This window comes from Oncorhynchus clarkii, chromosome 4 (assembly GCF_045791955.1).
Source record: "Oncorhynchus clarkii lewisi isolate Uvic-CL-2024 chromosome 4, UVic_Ocla_1.0, whole genome shotgun sequence".
Classification (NCBI taxonomy): domain Eukaryota; kingdom Metazoa; phylum Chordata; class Actinopteri; order Salmoniformes; family Salmonidae; genus Oncorhynchus; species Oncorhynchus clarkii.
This window is the reverse complement of record NC_092150.1, coordinates 83,695,845-83,714,200: the sequence shown is the minus strand read 5'-3', so window position 1 is coordinate 83,714,200 and position 18,356 is coordinate 83,695,845. Positions and strand designations below refer to the sequence as shown.

General features: G+C 44.5%; 1 protein-coding gene across 3 annotated transcripts in view; it reads left to right on the top strand.

The window, feature by feature from the left end:
- Positions 1-18,356, top strand: part of LOC139407382 (neurexin 3b) — a 614,879-nt gene that overhangs the window by 525,843 nt on the left and 70,680 nt on the right. For all 3 annotated transcript variants that reach the window (XM_071151120.1, XM_071151119.1, XM_071151121.1), the window contains 3 exons: positions 8,947-9,036; positions 10,959-11,068; positions 11,222-11,422. In XM_071151120.1, the coding sequence (XP_071007221.1) occupies positions 8,947-9,036; positions 10,959-11,068; positions 11,222-11,422 (401 nt within the window). The remainder of the gene's footprint in view (positions 1-8,946; positions 9,037-10,958; positions 11,069-11,221; positions 11,423-18,356) is intronic.

Here is an 18,356-nt window from a genome sequence, read left to right as displayed (position 1 = left end):
GATACAATAATCTCTGTGGTGTGATTTTCTACCACAACTACTTCATTGGTTTACACACCTATCATGATGTTGCCATTCCAGCAAGAAAAAACAAAATAAACTAGACATCATCCCCGTTATTTTGCTTTGAGATCGTCAAACGTCCTTACATAGGGCCCCTTGGACTTCAAAATACTGTCTGTGTGTTTAGACACACTTTTAAAAAACGATCAAGGTAAATATTTACAGCTAAGAGACGGACTAAACCTCTCAGACCCCTGTCCATGCCGTCAGGGCTACTGCTTTCAAACAGAGCGAGAGTTTTTGATCCGATGATCCAATTTGAAATGGCATGATCCTTCAGTGTGCTGCTGTCTAGCTGCCGGCTGTTTCAGGGTGACATCCAACCAGGCATGATGGGAGATGGAGCTGGGCCAAGCTCTGTGGGAGCGAGAGAGAGAGGAACATGCCATCAAAAGGAACAAAGCATTTGACGTACATAGATACAGTATAACTGCTGGAGCTGGGCCAAGCTCTGTGGGAGCGAGAGAGAGAGGAACATGCCATCAAAAGGAACAAAGCATTTGACGTACATAGATACAGTATAACTGCATGTTACGTTCCCTCTAGACCCAGTCATCCATTCTGCAACGTGCCCCGCTCAGCTAAACATCTGTTTCTCTCTCTTTCTGTATTTCTCTCTTTCTGTTTGTCTCCCTCTCTCTTTCTCTTTCCGTGTCTCTCTTGCTCTCTTTCTGTGTCTCTCTGTCTCTCTTTCTGTCTCTCTCTCTTTCTGTGCCTCTCAATTCAATTCAATTCAAGGGCTTTATTGGCATGGGAAACATGTGTTAACATTGCCAAAGCAAGTGAGGTAGACAACATACAAAGTGAATATATAAAGTGAAAAACAACAAAAATTAACAGTAAACATTACACATACAGAAGTTTCAAAACAGTAAAGACATTACAAATGTCATATTATATATATACAGTGTTTTAACAATGTACACTGTCTCCCGCTCTGTCTCTCTTTCTGTGTGTCTCTCTCTGTGTATCTTTCTGTCTCTCTCTGTCTGTGTCTCTGTCTCTCTGTCTCTCTCTTTCTGTGTCTCTGTCTCTCTCTTTCTCTCCCTCTCTGTGTCTCTCTCTCTTTCTCTTTCTGTCTCTCTCCCTTTCTGTGTCTCTGTATCTCTCTCCCTCTGTCTCTCTCGCTCTGTATGTCTCTCGCTCTTTGTCTCTCTCTCACTGTCTTTTTCTCATTCATAATCTCTCTCTCTCCCTTTCTCTGTGCCCTTCTCTCGCTCTCTTGTTTCTCTGTTTGTGTGCAGCTCCTCTTGCTCTGAGAACACATTCTCATTTACAGCAATGACTTGGGGAATAGTTACAGGGGAAAGGAGGGGGATGAATGAGCCAATTGTAAACTTGGGATTATTAGGTGACCGGGATGGTTTGAGGGTCAGATTGGGAATTTAGCCAGGACAGCACCAACTCTTATGATAAGTGCCATGGGATCTTTAATGACCTCAGAGAGTCAGGACACCCGTTTAACGTCCCATCCGAAAGATGGCACCCTACACAGGGCAGTGTCCCCAATCACTGCCCTGGGGAATTGGGATATTCTTTTAGACCAAAGGAAAGAGTGCCTCCTGCTGGCCCTCCAACACCACTTCCACCACTTCCAGTAGACAATGACCCTAAGCACACAGCCAAGACAACACAGGAGTGGATCCCGAACAAGTCTCCCATCCAGGAACTGACCAGGACCAACCCGGCTTAGCTTCAGAAGCAAGCCAGCAGTGGTATGCAGGGTGGCATGCTGCTGATAAATACTCATGTACCCTACTGGCCAAACATGATTACCTCTCTATCTCCAAAACAATCTCTCTCTTTATCTCTATGTCTCTTTCTCTCACACTCTCTTTCCTACAGGCCTACAATCCTATTTTCTCCACATGCACAGAGACACAGAGAGAGAGATAAGCAGCTCCTTTCTCTGCAGCAGCCGCCCCTTCGCCTCTGGTCTAACTCATCCTTTGAACGCCGTCGACAGCTCAGGGCAACATGATAAATGATGATTGCTCTGTCTCTTTGTCTCTCTGAGAGGAGAGAAGATACTGAGGAAATAGAAGCTCAGTCTGAAATAAAGGGATGGAGTGAGAGAGTGGAAGAGAGAGCAAGAGAGAGAGAGAGAGAGAGAGAGGGGTTGAGGGAGGGAGAGATTGAAAGAGAGAGAGAGAGATTGGGAGAGGTTGTGAAGGTAGAAGGAACAGCAGAAAGAAGGAGAGGAGAGAGAAAGAGAGAGGGAGGAGAGAGGCAGGCAGCAATAGAGGGAGAGGGAGAAGGAGTGATGCAGGCAGAGATAGGGAGAAGGTGCAATGCAGGCAGATATAGAGACAGGGAGAGGGAGAAGGAGCAATGCAGGCAGAGATAGAGACAGGGAGAGGGAGAAGGTGCGATGCAGGCAGATATAGAGACAGGGAGAGGGAGAAGGAGCAATGCAGGCAGAGATAGAGACAGGGAGAGGGAGAAGGAGCAATGCATGCAGAGATAGAGACAGGGAGAGAGAGAAGGAGCAATGCAGGCAGAGATAGACAGGGAGAGGGAGAAGGTGCGATGCAGGCAGAGATAGAGACAGGGAGAGGGAGAAGGAGCAATGCAGGCAGAGATAGAGACAGGGAGAGGGAGAAGGAGCGATGCAGGCAGAGATAGAGAGAGTGAGAGATCTGGTAATAGATGAAGAATGATACAGTGGAGGACAGTGAGGATGAGCTGGACAGACAGACAAGAGAGAACAGTGGTATTTAAGTTGATAGACAGACAAGAGAGGAGAGTGAGAGTGAGGTTGACAGACAGACAAGAGAGGAGAGTGAGAGTGAGGTTGACAGACAGACAAGAGAGAACAGTGAGATTGAAGTTGACAGACAGGAGAAGACAGTGAGGGTGAATTTGACAGAAAGACAGAAGAGGACAGTGAGGATGAAGTTGACAGACAGACAGGAGAGGACAGTGAGGATGAGTTTGACAGACAGAAAGGTGAGGACAGTGAGGGTAAAGTTGACTGACAAACTGAAAAGTACGCTGAGAGTGAAGTTGAATGAAAGACAGAAGAGGATTGTGAGGGTTAAGTTGACCGACATCCAGAAGACGACAGTGAGGTTTCAGTTGACAGACAGGAGAGGGGAGTGGGGTTTAATTTAACAGACAGGGAAGGACTATTAGGGTGAAGTTGACAGGAGAGGAGAGGACAGTGAGGGTGAAGTTTACAGACAGGAGAGGACAGTGAGGGTGAAGTTTACAGACAGACAGGAGAGGACAGTGAGGGTGAAGTTTACAGACAGGAGAGGACAGTGAGGGTGAAGTTTACAGACAGACAGGAGAGGACAGTGAGGGTGAAGTTGACAGACAGGAGAGGACAGTGAGGGTGAAGTTTACAGACAGGAGAGGACAGTGAGGGTGAGGTTGACAGACAGACAGGAGAGGACAGTGAGGGTGAGGTTGACAGAGAGGAGAGGACAGCGAGGATGAAGTTGACAGACAGGAGAGGACAGTGAGGGTGAAGTTTACAGACAGGAGAGGACAGTGAGGGTGAAGTTTACAGACAGGAGAGGACAGTGAGATTGAAGTTTACAGACAGACAGGAGAGAACAGTGATGACAGTGAGGGTGAAGTTGACAGACAGGAGAGGACAGTGCGGGTGAAGTTGACAGACAGGAGAGGCCAGTGAGGGTGAAGTTGACAGACAGGAGATGACAGTGAGGGTGAAGTTTACAGACAGGAGAGGACAGTGAGGGTGAAGTTTACAGACAGGAGAGGACAGTGCGGGTGAAGTTTACAGACAGGAGAGGACAATGAGGGTGAAGTTTATAGACAGGAGAGGACAGTGAGGGTAAAGTTTACAGACAGACAGGAGAGGACAGTGAGGGTGAAGTTGACAGACAGGAGTGGACAGTGAGGGTGAAGTTTACAGACAGGAGAGGACAGTGAGGGTAGAATTGACAGACAGGAGAGGACAGTGAGGGTGAAGTTGACAGACAGGAGATGACAGTGAGGATGAGGTTGACAGACAGAAAGGTGAGGACAGTGAGGGTAAAGTTGACTGACAAACTGAAAAGTACGCTGAGAGTGAAGTTGAATGAAAGACAGAAGAGGATTGTGAGGGTTAAGTTGACCGACATCCAGAAGACGACAGTGAGGTTGCAGTTGACAGACAGGAGAGGGGAGTGGGGTTCAATTTAACAGACAGGGAAGGACTATTAGGGTGAAGTTGACAGGAGAGGAGAGGACAGTGAGGGTGAAGTTTACAGACAGGAGAGGACAGTGAGGGTGAAGTTTACAGACAGACAGGAGAGGACAGTGAGGGTGAAGTTTACAGACAGGAGAGGAGAGTGAGGGTGAAGTTTACAGACAGACAGGAGAGGACAGTGAGGGTGAAGTTGACAGACAGGAGAGGACAGTGAGGGTGAAGTTTACAGACAGGAGAGGACAGTGAGGGTGAGGTTGACAGACAGACAGGAGAGGACAGTGAGGGTGAGGTTGACAGAGAGGAGAGGACAGCGAGGATGAAGTTGACAGACAGGAGAGGACAGTGAGGGTGAAGTTTACAGACAGGAGAGGACAGTGAGGGTGAAGTTTACAGACAGGAGAGGACAGTGAGATTGAAGTTTACAGACAGACAGGAGAGAACAGTGATGACAGTGAGGGTGAAGTTGACAGACAGGAGAGGACAGTGCGGGTGAAGTTGACAGACAGGAGAGGCCAGTGAGGGTGAAGTTGACAGACAGGAGAGGACAGTGAGGGTGAAGTTTACAGACAGGAGAGGACAGTGAGGGTGAAGTTTACAGATAGGAGAGGACAGTGCGGGTGAAGTTTACAGACAGGAGAGGACAATGAGGGTGAAGTTTATAGACAGGAGAGGACAGTGAGGGTAAAGTTTACAGACAGACAGGAGAGGACAGTGAGGGTGAAGTTGACAGACAGGAGTGGACAGTGAGGGTGAAGTTTACAGACAGGAGAGGACAGTGAGGGTAGAATTGACAGACAGGAGAGGACAGTGAGGGTGAAGTTGACAGACAGGAGATGACAGTGAGGGTGAAGTTTACAGACAGGAGAGGACAGTGAGGGTAAAGTTGACAGACAGGGGAGGACAGTGAGGGTGAAGTTGACAGACAGGAAAGGACAGTGAGGGTGAGGTTTACAGAGAGGAGAGGACAGTGAGGGTGAAGTTTACAGACAGGAGAGGACAGTGAGGGTGAAGTTTACAGAGAGTAGAGGACAGTGAGGGTGAAGTTTACAGACTGGAAAGGACAGTGAGGGTGAGGTTTACAGAGAGGAGAGGACATTGAGGGTGAAGTTTACAGACAGGAGAGGACAGTGAGGGTGAAGTTTACAGTGAGTAGATGATAGTGAGGGTGAAGTTTACAGACAGGAGAGGACAGTGAGGGTGAAGTTTACAGACAGGAGAGGACAGTGAGGGTGAAGTTTACAGACAGGAGAGGACAGTGAGGGTGAAGTTTACAGACAGGAGAGGACAGTGCGGGTGTAGTTTACAGACAGGAGAGGACAGTGAGGGTGAAGTTGACAGACAGGAGAGGACAGTGAGAGTGAAGTTGACAGACAGTAGAGGACAGTGAGGGTGAAGTTTACAGAGAGTAGAGGACTGTGAAGGTGAGGTTGACAAATAGGACAACAGAGTGTAGATTAGAAGTAAGGTCAGGTTATAACCTGAAGTTTTAAAGAGTGGCTAAAAGCAGAGGTTTTAGACAGGATGGATGGAGAGGGTATCAAATCTTCTTCCGTTTTCACGGAGTTGATACGCCCTCGGCATCGAGTGATGGCCTCCTGACTGTCACCGTGACGATGTGTGTTCTCACTGAAACACTTCCAACAGAAGGGGAGAAATTCACATAATGTTTTTGCCGCTGTGAAGAATTGGAATCACACATATACACACACACAGACACACACTTAGAACCACTACCCTAGTAATACAAGTTGTTTCTGCTTTCATCTTAATTCTAGACATGTTGTCAACACATACCTAGAGAAATCCATTTGAGGGCCTCTCAACGGACACCATGGAGAAGAATTAGACAACAAATAAAACATGGAAAAGGAGGGAAGAACTGAGAGGGAAAAATAGAGGTATAGTCAGTATTGTGGGTACTGTCTGTTTACACCTGGGGGGAGGGAGGGAGAGGGAGAGGGAGAGGGAGACAGACAGACAGACAGACAGACAGGGAGGGAGGGAGGGAGGGAGGGAGGGAGGGAGGGAGGGAATGAGGGAGGGAGGGAGGGAGGGAGGGAGGGAGGGAGGGAGGGAGGGAGGGAGGGAGGGAGGGAGGGAGGGAGGGAGAAGACATTGAGGGAGAGAGAGAGAGAGAAGAAGAAGACGGAGGGAGAGAGAGAGAAGTGGCATAGTCAGTGTTGTAGGTGCGTGCTTCTGTTTGCACCTGGGGGCACTCGCTTGCTCTTCAAACAGCTTTTAGTGTTGGAGCTGTTTGAAAAGACCATCTGAAATTTCAGCCTGTTTTAGTGGGATGGATTTTTGGCCTGCCTGGTGACATCCCCAGGCGGTAAATTAGTTGATAAGCAGATAGTTCAAAACCTCTCTGCCAATAACAGCTAGTTTTCAGTTTTCCCCTCCCCACTCAGACCACTCCCATACAGTCATAGCAAAATTCTTGCTTGAGAAATTTCTCTTTTCTAAGAAGCTATTTTTTTAACCATTTTAATTGATAACAATCACAGTAAGGTACTTAATTGTTACCCAGAAATGATTTGATGTTGAGATAAAAATGGCTGCATCGGGCCTTTAAGTCTATTCACACACTTCCTATTATCAACTCCAAAACGCTGCAGTCAATGTATTATTTATCCCTTCCGTACCTTGAAACAGTGTCAAAGTGTCTTTGTTTCTCCAAAACATCCTCATCCAGGGAAGTAGTGACATCATTTCACTTCCTACATTATTCAGTACAAACTTCACAGACGGTAGTATCTCTTCTTCTTTGAAAACACAAAGCCATATTTCATCTCCCGAAATTGATAGTCGAAGTGTATCACTGAATGCATGGATAAAGCCTCAGCATGTCATCCACATGCACAAGTAGGATGGGAATTGGCCATTGCATATATTCTATATGTTTAGCATATTATACAATCACAGGCTCATACATTAGAGATATAGCTTAGCCTATAGATATTTATCTTGAAAATAGTACAGAGAGAGCGATGGGTAAGCAGCAAGATTTGTGACCTGTTGCCACAAGAAAAGGGCAACCAGTGAAGAACAAACACCATTGTAAATACAACCCATATTTATGTTGATTTATTTTCCCTTTTGTACATTCACCATTTGCACATTGTTACAGCACTGTATATAGACACAACGTGGAACTTCTGTATTGTTTATTTAACTTTCTTTAAATGATCTACTCCACTTGCTTTGGCAATGTTAACATAATGTTTCCCATGCCAATAAAGACCTTGAATTGCATTGAGAGAGAAAGAGGGAGACAGGGGGAGAGTGAGGGAGAGTGTGAGAGAGAGAGAGAGAGAGAGAGAGAGAGAGAGAGAGAGAGAGAGAGAGAGAGAGCTGTGTAAAATACTGCTGGATATATGCATCAGATCAGAGTTATTCCTCCTGACAGAACATGTTCTCTTCAGTCTCAGAGTTATTCACCTGACAGAACATGTTCTCTTCAGTCTCATAGTTATTCCTCCTGACAGAACATGTTCTCTTCAGTCTCAGAGTTATTCCTCCTGACAGAACATGTTCTCTTCAGTCTCAGAGTTATTCCTCCTGACAGAACATGTTCTCTTCAGTCTCAGAGTTATTCCTCCTGACAGAACATGTTCTCTTCAGTCTCAGAGTTATTCACCTGACAGAACGTGTTCTCTTCAGTCTCAGAGTTATTCCTCCTGACAGAACATGTTCTCTTCAGTCTCAGAGCAACAACCAGGGTATCACTCTAACAGAGACCTCACACTATGCCCGTAATCACACACACACACACACACACACACACACACACACACACACACACACACACACACACACACACACACACACACACACACACACACACACACACACACACACACACACACACACACACACTACACCCATAATCACACACACACACACACACACACACTACACCCATAATCACACACACACACACACACTTTTCTCCCAACAGGTTTGCAGCTCTGCAAATTACCTGTTTTATTTCACTCCTTCGCTACCTATTTCCCCTCCTTCTCTCCAAAATAGTTGTTAAACTGACTTGTTCCTTGGCCGCATGAAATGTATGAGCAGGGTTATGTATCAAATGGAACACTATTCTCTATATAGTGCACTACTTTTGCACTTTTGTGTAAAAAGTAGTGCAATATATAGGGAATAGGGTGCCATTGGGGACACAGTTCAAGTGTTCAGGTGTTCAGGTGTTGTCCAGTGGGAAAAGTGATTCAAAATATATGTTCCTGAGTAGGGCTGTTCAGACATGCAAACCTATTTAACATACTGATCTTTTTCCCTTCACATCTGTTGAGGTTTCATGAATTCAGGTTTTTATGTAGATTGAAATGTGGAATGTATTGTTCAACACAAATGAATGCACAGACGATTGACTGGTTTTTCCAGGTTCTTTGTGTGTTCTGTTCTCAAGGACGTGGCTTTACAGGATTGTTGTCTATGTTTATTTGGTTATTTATTTGAAACCAAGCGTTGCTAAAGTAGGCCATTGACTGTCCAATATTCTCAAAAATCCTATTTTATCAAGTTTTATTAAATTAAACAACTAAATATTTATCTAGAAATTCCGCGTAACAATTTTTTTACTTTTCATTATAAACAAGGCTAAACCATTTTTCTAAATCGGTGTCTAAATGTGAATGATGATTGTTTGACAGTTGCTTTTGCCGACTGTTTTAAGTTTTTCTCTAAACTTTCAAACTTTAAAGGACCCAGCGATGTTGAGCGCTATCAAATGGGTAATAAGAAAATCCCATTCAATTATAAGAGGCCGGTAGAAGATTGGCTGCAGGAGAAAGGTAAACCTTTTACCAGATCTTCTAGAATATTCTGGAATGTTTTTGTTTTCTTGTCATGTCATTGGCTTGTTTCCCCCTCAATCCTTCTAGAATGGATCCACAACAATTCCTTTTTAAACCCATTAAACCATAATTAAACTAAACTTACTGTCAATTGTATTTTGTTTGTTTTTTCCTTCTTTTTGTTGCCATTCCCTTCTTGTCATCATGTTTAAATTCAGTTAGAGTTTTGAATCATTGAAGCTGACCAGTTATTAAAGGGACTGGTGTAATCCACAAACAGTACATGATCAAATCTGATGTCGCACAACCAATAGTTGAACTTTGCTAAAAAAAAAAAGAAACACAACACTCCCTGCTGAAAGCTCCAGTAATATTCGTGGACAAACTTAACAGAGAGTGTATACTTGTCTGAGTTGGAGCTCTAAACGAACTTCCAGGCTCTATTTTGGGGTGTTACTCCCACGACAGTGGTTTGACACACCCAATCGAAGCATTCCTCTTGTTTTGGTGACAGCAATAGTAACAGTAATTGGGACCTATTGTTCGAACTCTACTCAGCACTAACATAAGCCCATCACCGTGTAGCCTGCCCTGAAATAGAATAGAACTTTTGGAATGAAATGGTCTACTTCCAATCCACACAGTCTGTTTTACTGTTCATCGTCTCTACCTCACTGCTGTTTATTACAATGGAGAGGTGTGCTCCCGATATATTCTGCTTCTTACTCATTTTCCTGCTTGACATAATATCATTATAAACTACATTTAAAGTGGATTGCCTAAACTTGCTAAGATGATTATAAAGTCCCTTTAACAACGTCTAAAAACACAAAGCAGTTTATGATCCTATTAGCATGTACTACATGCATGGATCAACATAATATTTATTTTTATGTTACAATGATATGAGATTTATTTCCCTTTTCATTTCATGCCCAATGTATTGTAATTGTGAATGTGACAAATGCAATGAGCCTGCAGTGCTGTGTGTGTGTGTGTTATGGAAATTTGATTTCCAATTAGGATTCTCCTGTATTCCGAGTGTTATTTGTATATTTCATTTCAGAACTAATGCATGAGCAGTGTGTTTTGACTGCGATGGTTTAACTCCCGTTTAATGAAGTTTACTGTGGATTTCATGACATGTACGACAGTCTATTAGTTGCATTGTATCACATTATGTTGCAATACAAAGGTCTCACTTGTTTTACTTTTAAATAATTGAACTGCGTGATTATATTGCGTTGTTCAGGGGATTACGAATGCAGTGAGTGTTTCTGTTTTCATGTGTCAAGGATCTTTTCCAAACACACTTAACTGACCTTTGTTTATTTATAAACAGATCTGGGTTCAAATACATGTGTATTTGAGTATCTGGTATTTAATATACTTTTTATTTGTGTATTTCCAAATACACAGTCCAAAACAAGTAGCTGTATTTGAGTATTTTAATGGTTATTTGTAAAAAAAAATAATAATAATGAATAAGAAAGTATACCAAATTGTATTTGAGAGTATTTTCAAAAACTTATTTCAAATACTGTTTTCAAATACATGGGTTAAGCGCATGGGAGTTTATTAGAGTATTTTCCAATACTTTCCAAGTGTTTTTCCAAATACCTTCAAATATTCAAGTGATATATTTTAAATAGTATTTGAACCCAGGTCTGATACAGACACAATTAAAACATCGGCACGTTAAATATGCATGAGTCGAGATGCATTGACACATCACACCTTAATGCACACGAACTCCCAGCGCTTGTCCCCAGAGGGGCATTAGAGGTAAAGATTTATAAATGCAGTAAAACCAACGTGTGGACATAATGAGTGTAGACTACTTAAACGAATCAAGTACAACCAATTTAAGTGCATTGTAATGGTGTTCTCCCTGCTGTTCCCCTCCCGTCTCCTCTCAGGCCGGCAGCTCACCATCTTCAACACCCAGGCGGCCATCTCTATAGGTGGTAATGACCGTAAACGCCCCTACCAGGGCCAGCTGTCTGGCCTCTACTACAACGGACTAAAGGTACGATTCGTTGACTGATTTGATAAATAAAAGTCGAAAGAAATCCACTCCAGCTGAAAAAGCCGTAATGGGTGGACTGGCAGCCATTTTGAGTGTACACATATAATTAAAGCAGGAAGTAAAATCTAATTCTATAATATATACTATTCTAAGGTCCTCAACATGGCCGCCGAAGGTCACGCCAACATCAAGGTGAACGGGAGCGTCCGATTGGTGGGTGACATGCCCACCAGTAGGGGCGCTGCCCGCACCACCACCTCTGTGCCACCTGAGATGTCCACCACCTTCATAGAGACCACTACAACTCTGTCTACGACCACCACGAGGAAACAGCGCTCCCCACCCACCATTCAGGTATGTGTAGGGGAAGATGGGGGGGGGGGTCATTGATCAGGGAGGGAGGAAATGGACGTGTGTGTATGAAAGATTAGTGGAGGGAAATGTGTGATGTTACATCATGTTACCTGTTGGACACACAGTGCATTCGGAAAGTATTCCGGACCCTTGACTTTTTCCACATTTTGTTACATTTACACAACCTTATTCTAAAACGTATAGATTTTTTTTCCCTCAATCTATACCACATAATGACAAAGTGAAAACAGTTTTTTAGAAATGTTTGCAAATTTATCAAAAATAAAAAACAGAAAAACCTTATTTTAATTTTATTGTTTTTTATTTCACCTTTATTTAACCAGGTAGGCCAGTTGAGAACACCTTTATTTAACCAGGTAGGCCAGTTGAGAACACCTTTATTTAAACAGGTAGGCCAATTGAGAACACCTTTATTTAACCAGGTAGGCCAGTTGAGAACACCTTTATTTAACCAGGTAGGCCAGTTGAGAACACCTTTATTTAACCAGGTAGGCCAGTTGAGTACAAGTTCTCATTTACAACTGCAACCTGGCCAAGATAAAGCAAAGCAGTTTGACACATACAACAGAGTTACACATGGAGTAAACAAAAATACAGTCAATAACACAAAAGAAAAGTCTATATTTAGTGTGTGCAAATGAAGTAAAATTACAATTTCGCAAATAAACACTGGAGTGATAGATGTGCAGAAGATGAATGTGCAAGTAGAGATACTGGGGTGCAAAGGAGAAATAATATATATATATATATTAAATATAATAAATAACAATATGTGGATGAGGTAGTTGGATGGGTTATTTACATATGGGCTATGTACAGGTGCAATGGTCTGTATGCTGCTCTGATAGCTGATGCTTAAAGTTAGTGAGGGAGATACGAGTGTCTAGCTTCAGTGATTTTTGCAATTCATTCCAGTCAATGGCAGCAGAGAACTGGAAGGAAAGGCGGTTTTGGGGATGACCAGTGAAATATACCTAATGAAGCGCATGCTATGGGTGGGTGCTGAAATGGTGACCAGTGAGCTGAGATAAGGCAGGGCTTTCTTTACCTAGTAAGGACTTATTGATGACCTGGAGCCAGTGGGTTTGGCGATGAATATGAAGGGAGGGCCAGCCAACGAGAGCACAAGGGTGGAGTGGTGAGTAACATGGGGCTTTGGTGACGAAACAGATTGCACTGTGATAGACTGCATCCAATTTGCTGAGTAGAGTGTAAATGACATCGTCGAAGTCAAGGATCGGTAGGAAAGTCAGTTTTACGAGGGTATGTTTGGCAGCATGAGTGAAGGATGCTTTGTTGCAAAATAGGAAGCGCCAATTCTAGATTTAATTTTGGATTGGAGATGCTTAATATGAGTCTGGAAGGAGAGTTTACAGTCTAACCAGACACCTAGGTATTTGTAGTTGTCCACATATTCTAAGTCAGAACCGTCCAGAGTAGTGATGCTAGGCGGGCGTGCAGGTGAGGGCAGCGATCGGTTGAAGAGCGTGCATTTAGTTTTACTTGCATTTAAGAGCAGTTGGAGGCCACGGAAGGAGAGTTGTATGGCGTTGAAGCTCATCTGGAGGTTAGTTAACACAGCGTCCAAAGAAGGGCCAGAGGTATACAGAATGGTGTCGTCTGCGTAGAGGTGGATCAGAGAATCACCAGCAGCAAGAGCAACATCGTTGATGTATACAGAGAAAAGAATCGGCCTGAGAATTTAACTCTGTGGCACCCCCATAGAGACTGCCAGAGGTCCGGACAACAGGCCCCCCGATTTGACACACTGAACTCTTGGTTTCTCAGTCATTTGAGAAACCAAGGCTGTTGAGTCTGCCGATAAGAATGCGGGGATTGACAGAGTCGAAAGCGTTGGCCAGGTCGATGTATACTGTTCCACAGTATTGTCTTTTGTAGATGGTGATTATGATATCGTTTAGGACCTTGAGTGTGGCTGAGGTGCACCCACGACCAGCTCGGAAACCAGACTGCATAGAGGAGAAGGTACAGTGGGATTCAAAATGTTTGGTGATCTGTTTGTTAACTTGGCTTTCGAAGACCTTAGAAAGGCAGGTTAGGATAGATATAGGTCTGTAACGGTTTGGGTCTAGAGTGTCTCCCCCCTTCAAGAGGGGGATGACCAAGACAGCTTTCCAATCTTTGGGGATCTCAGACGATACGAAAGAGAGGTTGAACAGGCTAGTAATAGGGGTTGCAAAAATTGCGGAAGATCATTTTAGGAAGAGAAGGTCCAGATTGTCGAGCCCGGCTGATTGGTAGGGGTCCAGATTTTGCAGCTCTTTCAGAACATCAGCTGTCTGGATTTGGGTGAAGGAGAAATGGGGGAGGCTTGGGCAAGTTGCTGTGGGGGGTGCAGAGCTGTTGACTGGGGCCAGGTGAAAAGCAAGGCCAGCCGTAGAAAAATGCCAATACTTACTTATTTATATAAGTATTCAGACCCTTTTTTTAAGAGACTTATCTGAGCTCAAGTGTATCCTGTTTCCATTGATCATCCTTGAGATGTTTCTACAACTTGATTGGAGTCCACCTGTGGTAAATGCAATTGATTGGACATGATTTGGAAAGACACACATGTCTATATAGGGTCCCACAGTTGACAGTGCATGTCAGAGCAAAAACCAAGCCATGAGGTTGAAGGAATTGTCTTAGGAGCTCGGAGATAGCATTGTGTTGAGGCACGTATATCTGGGAAAGGGTACAAAAAAAATGTCTGCATTGAAGGTCCCCAAGAACACAGTGGCCTCCATTATTCTTAAGTGGAAGAAGTTTTGAACCACTAAGACTCTTCCTAGAGCTGGCCACCCGGCCAAACTGAGCAATCGGATGAGAAGGGGGGTCAGGGAGGTGACAAAGCAAAAACAGTCTCTGACAACTCTGACAGAGCTCTACAGTTCCTCTGTGTAGATGGGAGAACCTTCCAGAAGGACAAACATCTCTGCAGCACTCCACTAATCAGGCTTTTATGGTGGAGTGGCCAGAAGCCATTCCTCAGTAAAAGCACGTGACAGCCCTCTTAGAGTTTCCCAAAAAGGCACCTAAAGGACTCTCAGACCATGAGAAACAAGATTCTCTGATCTGATGAAACCAAGATTGAACTATTTGGCCAAAATTCCAAGCGACACGTCTGGAGGAAACCTGGCACCATCCCTACGGTGAAGAGTGGTGGTGGCAGAATCATGCTGTGGGGATGTTTTTCAGTGTCGGGGACTGGAAGACTAGTCAGGATCGAGGGAAAGATGAACAGAGAAAAGTACAGAGAGATCCTTGATGAAATCCTGCTCCAGAGTACACAGGACCTCAGAATGGGGCGATGGTTCGCTTTCTAACAGGACAACAACCATAAACACACAGCCAGGACAATGCAGGAGTTGCTTCAGGGCAAGTCTCTGAATGTTCTTGAGTGGCCCAGCCAGATCACAGACTTGAACCTAATTGAACATCTCTGGAGAGACCTGAAAATAGCTGAGCAGCAACGCTCCCCATCCAACCTGACAGAGCTTGAGAGGATCTTCAGAGAAAAATGGGAGAAACTCCCCAAATACAGGTGTGCCAAGCTTGTAGCATCATACCCCAAAATACGCAAGGAAGGCTGTAATCACTGCTAAAGGTGCTTCAACAAAGTACTGAGTAAAGGGTCTGAAAAATTATTTAAATGTCATATCTCAGTTTCATATTTTAATAAAACGTGCACACAAAAAAAATGGTTTTTGCTTTGTCATTATGGAGTATTGTGTGTAGATTGATGATGATTTTTGAATAAGGCTGTAACGTAACAAAATGTGGAAAACGTCAAGGGGTCTGAATACTTCCTGAATGTAATGTTCTAAGATTATTAGTATAATTATAACAAGTAGACAGTCAAGTAAGTATTGGCCTCTTCAATAAGGGTTTTAGTTCTGTTTCAATTACCATTGTCCACATGACTACTACTGCTGCCAACCATGCGGCTCCTGGTTTAAGCGATTCCTTTACTTGCCAGGTTTGGGGATTTGAGCTCTTCTCCTTGCTTGGTTTATCATGGATTGGATATATGTATCATCGTGGCAGAGGATTGGGTATATGTTTCACAGTGGCGATTGATTGAATATATGTTTCACAGTGGCAGAGGATTGGATACATGTTTCGCAAAGGATTGGATATATGTATCACCGTGGCAGAGGGTTGGATATATGTATCACCGTGGCAGAGGGTTGGATATATGTATCATCGTGGCAGAGGGTTGGATATATGTATCACTGTGGCAGAGGATTGGATATATGTATCATCGTGGCATAGGATTAGATACATGTTTCACATTGGCAGAGGATTAGATACTGTATATGTTTCACAGTGGCAGAGGATTGGATACATGTTTCACAGTGGCAGAGGATTGGATATATGTTTCACAGTGGCAGAGGGTTGGATATATGTTTCACAGTGGCAGAGGGTTGGATACATGTTTCACAGTGGCAGAGGGTTGGATACATGTTTCACATTGGCAGAGGATTAGATACATGTTTCACATTGGCAGAGGATTGAAACACTTCTCCCGAGTCAGTCCTATACAGACGTGGTTTCACTTCCTCTTTCCTTCAATGTAATGTTCAGAGTGGCGTTCTAGGGATTCAATATATATGTCTAGTCTGTCCTGTCAGCTCTGGGGATGGGGCACCAGTCCCCCAAATTGCACGTTATTCCCTTTGAAGAGCACTACTTTTGACCAGGGCTCTGGACTCAAAAGTAGTATGTAGGGAATAGGGTGCCATCCGGGAAACAACCTGGGTGTCTCTTCCTGTCCTTTACTGACTCGCTGCCTCCTCTCGGCCCTGCCATGCCATGCAACCCTGTATAACAAAGGGTTTTGTGAAAATGCATTGTGAATGTAAGCTAATGAATGTCTCCGGCTTGCCAAGAAAGTAATCACGCCAAGCGTTGTTTTGATGCTTGGAGGACAGATTGAATTGGCAGTGTTCATACTAACCATAACTCTCCCAACAGCCCCGGAGCAACAGGGCCAACCAACAGACAATCAATCAATCAAATGTATTAATAAAGCCCTTTTAACATCATTAGATGTCACAAAGTGCTGTACAGAAACCCAGCCTTAAACCCCAAACAGCAAGCAATGCTGATGTAGAAGCATGGTGGCTAGGAAAAACTCCCTAGAAAGGCCAGAACCTGGGAAGAAACCTAAAGAGGAACCAGGCTCTGAGGGGTGGACAGTCCTCTTCTGGCTGTGCCGGGTGGAGATTATAAGATTACATGACCATTTAAGGCCAGATTGTTCTTCAAAGTGTTCAAACGTTCACAGATGACCAGCAGGGTCAAATAATAATCACAGTGGTTGTAGAGGGTGCAACAGGTCAGTACCTCAGGAGTAAAAGTCAGTTGGCTTTTCATAGCCGAGCTTTCAGTGTTCGAGACAGCAGGTGCGGTATAGAGAGAGAGACGAAAACAGCAGGTCCGGGACGAGGTAGAACGTAGGGTGAACAGGTCAGGGTTCCCTAGCCGCGGGCAGAACAGTTGAACCTGGAGCCGCAGCACGACCAGTTGGACTTGGGACAGCCAGGAGTCATCAGGCCAGGTAATCCTGAGGCATGATCCTAGGGCTCAGGTCCTCTAAAACGTGAGGGAGAATTAGAGGGAGAATACTTAAATTCACACAAGACAGCTGATAAGACAGGAGATTTACACCTGATACAACAGACACCAGCACTGTTAAACAAATTATCCAGTGCCTCAATAATGATGACCTCTCGTGTCATCACTGCCTGTTGTAGCGAGCGCCTGCATAGAGGTAAAGAGAGGTAAAAAATATCTGGTTATAGGGAATAGGATGGTCTGGATGTAGGGAATAGGGTGGTCTGGATGTAGGGAATAGGGTGGTCTGGATGTAGGGAATAGGGTGGTCTGGATGTAGGGAATAGGGTGGTCTGGATGTAGGAAATAGGATGGTCTAGGTGTAGGGAATAGGATGGTCTAGGTGTAGGGAATAGGATGGTCTGGGTGTAGGGAATAGGACGGTCTGGATGTAGGGATTAGGATGGTCTGGATGTAGGGAATAGGGTGGTCTGGATGTAGGGAATAGGATGGTCTGGATGTAGGGAATAGGGTGGCCTGGGTGTAGGGAATAGGATGGTCTGGATGTAGGGAATAGGGTGGTCTGGATGTAGGGAATAGGATGGTCTGGATGTAGGGAATAGGGTGGTCTGGGTGTAGGGAATAGGATGGTCTGGTTGTAGGGAATAGGATGGTCTAGGTGTAGGGAATAGGATGGTCTGAATGTAGGGAATAGGATGGTCTTTGTGTAGGGAATAGGATGGCCTGGGTGTAGGGAATAGGATGGTCTGGATGTAGGGAATAGGGTGGTCTGGATGTAGGGAATAGGGTGGTCTGGATGTAGGGAATAGGATGGTCTGGGTATAGGGAATAGGATGGTCTGGATGTAGGGAATAGGGTGGTCTGGGTGTAGGGAATAGGATGGTCTAGGTGTAGGGAATAGGATGGTCTGGATGTAGGGAATAGGATGGTCTTGGTGTAGGGAATAGGATGGCCTGGGTGTAGGGAATAGGACGGTCTGGATGTAGGGATTAGGATGGTCTGGATGTAGGGAATAGGGTGGTCTGGATGTAGGGAATAGGATGGTCTGGATGTAGGGAATAGGGTGGTCTGGATGTAGGGAATAGGGTGGTCTGGATGTAGGGAATAAGGTGGTCTGGATGTAGGGAATAGGATGGTCTTTGTGTAGGGAATAGGATGGCCTGGGTGTAGGGAATAGGATGGTCTGGATGTAGGGAATAGGATGGTCTTTGTGTAGGGAATAGGATGGCCTGGGTGTAGGGAATAGGATGGTCTGGATGTAGGGAATAGGGTGGTCTGGATGTAGGGAATAGGATGGTCTGGATGTAGGGAATAGGGTGGTCTGGGTGTA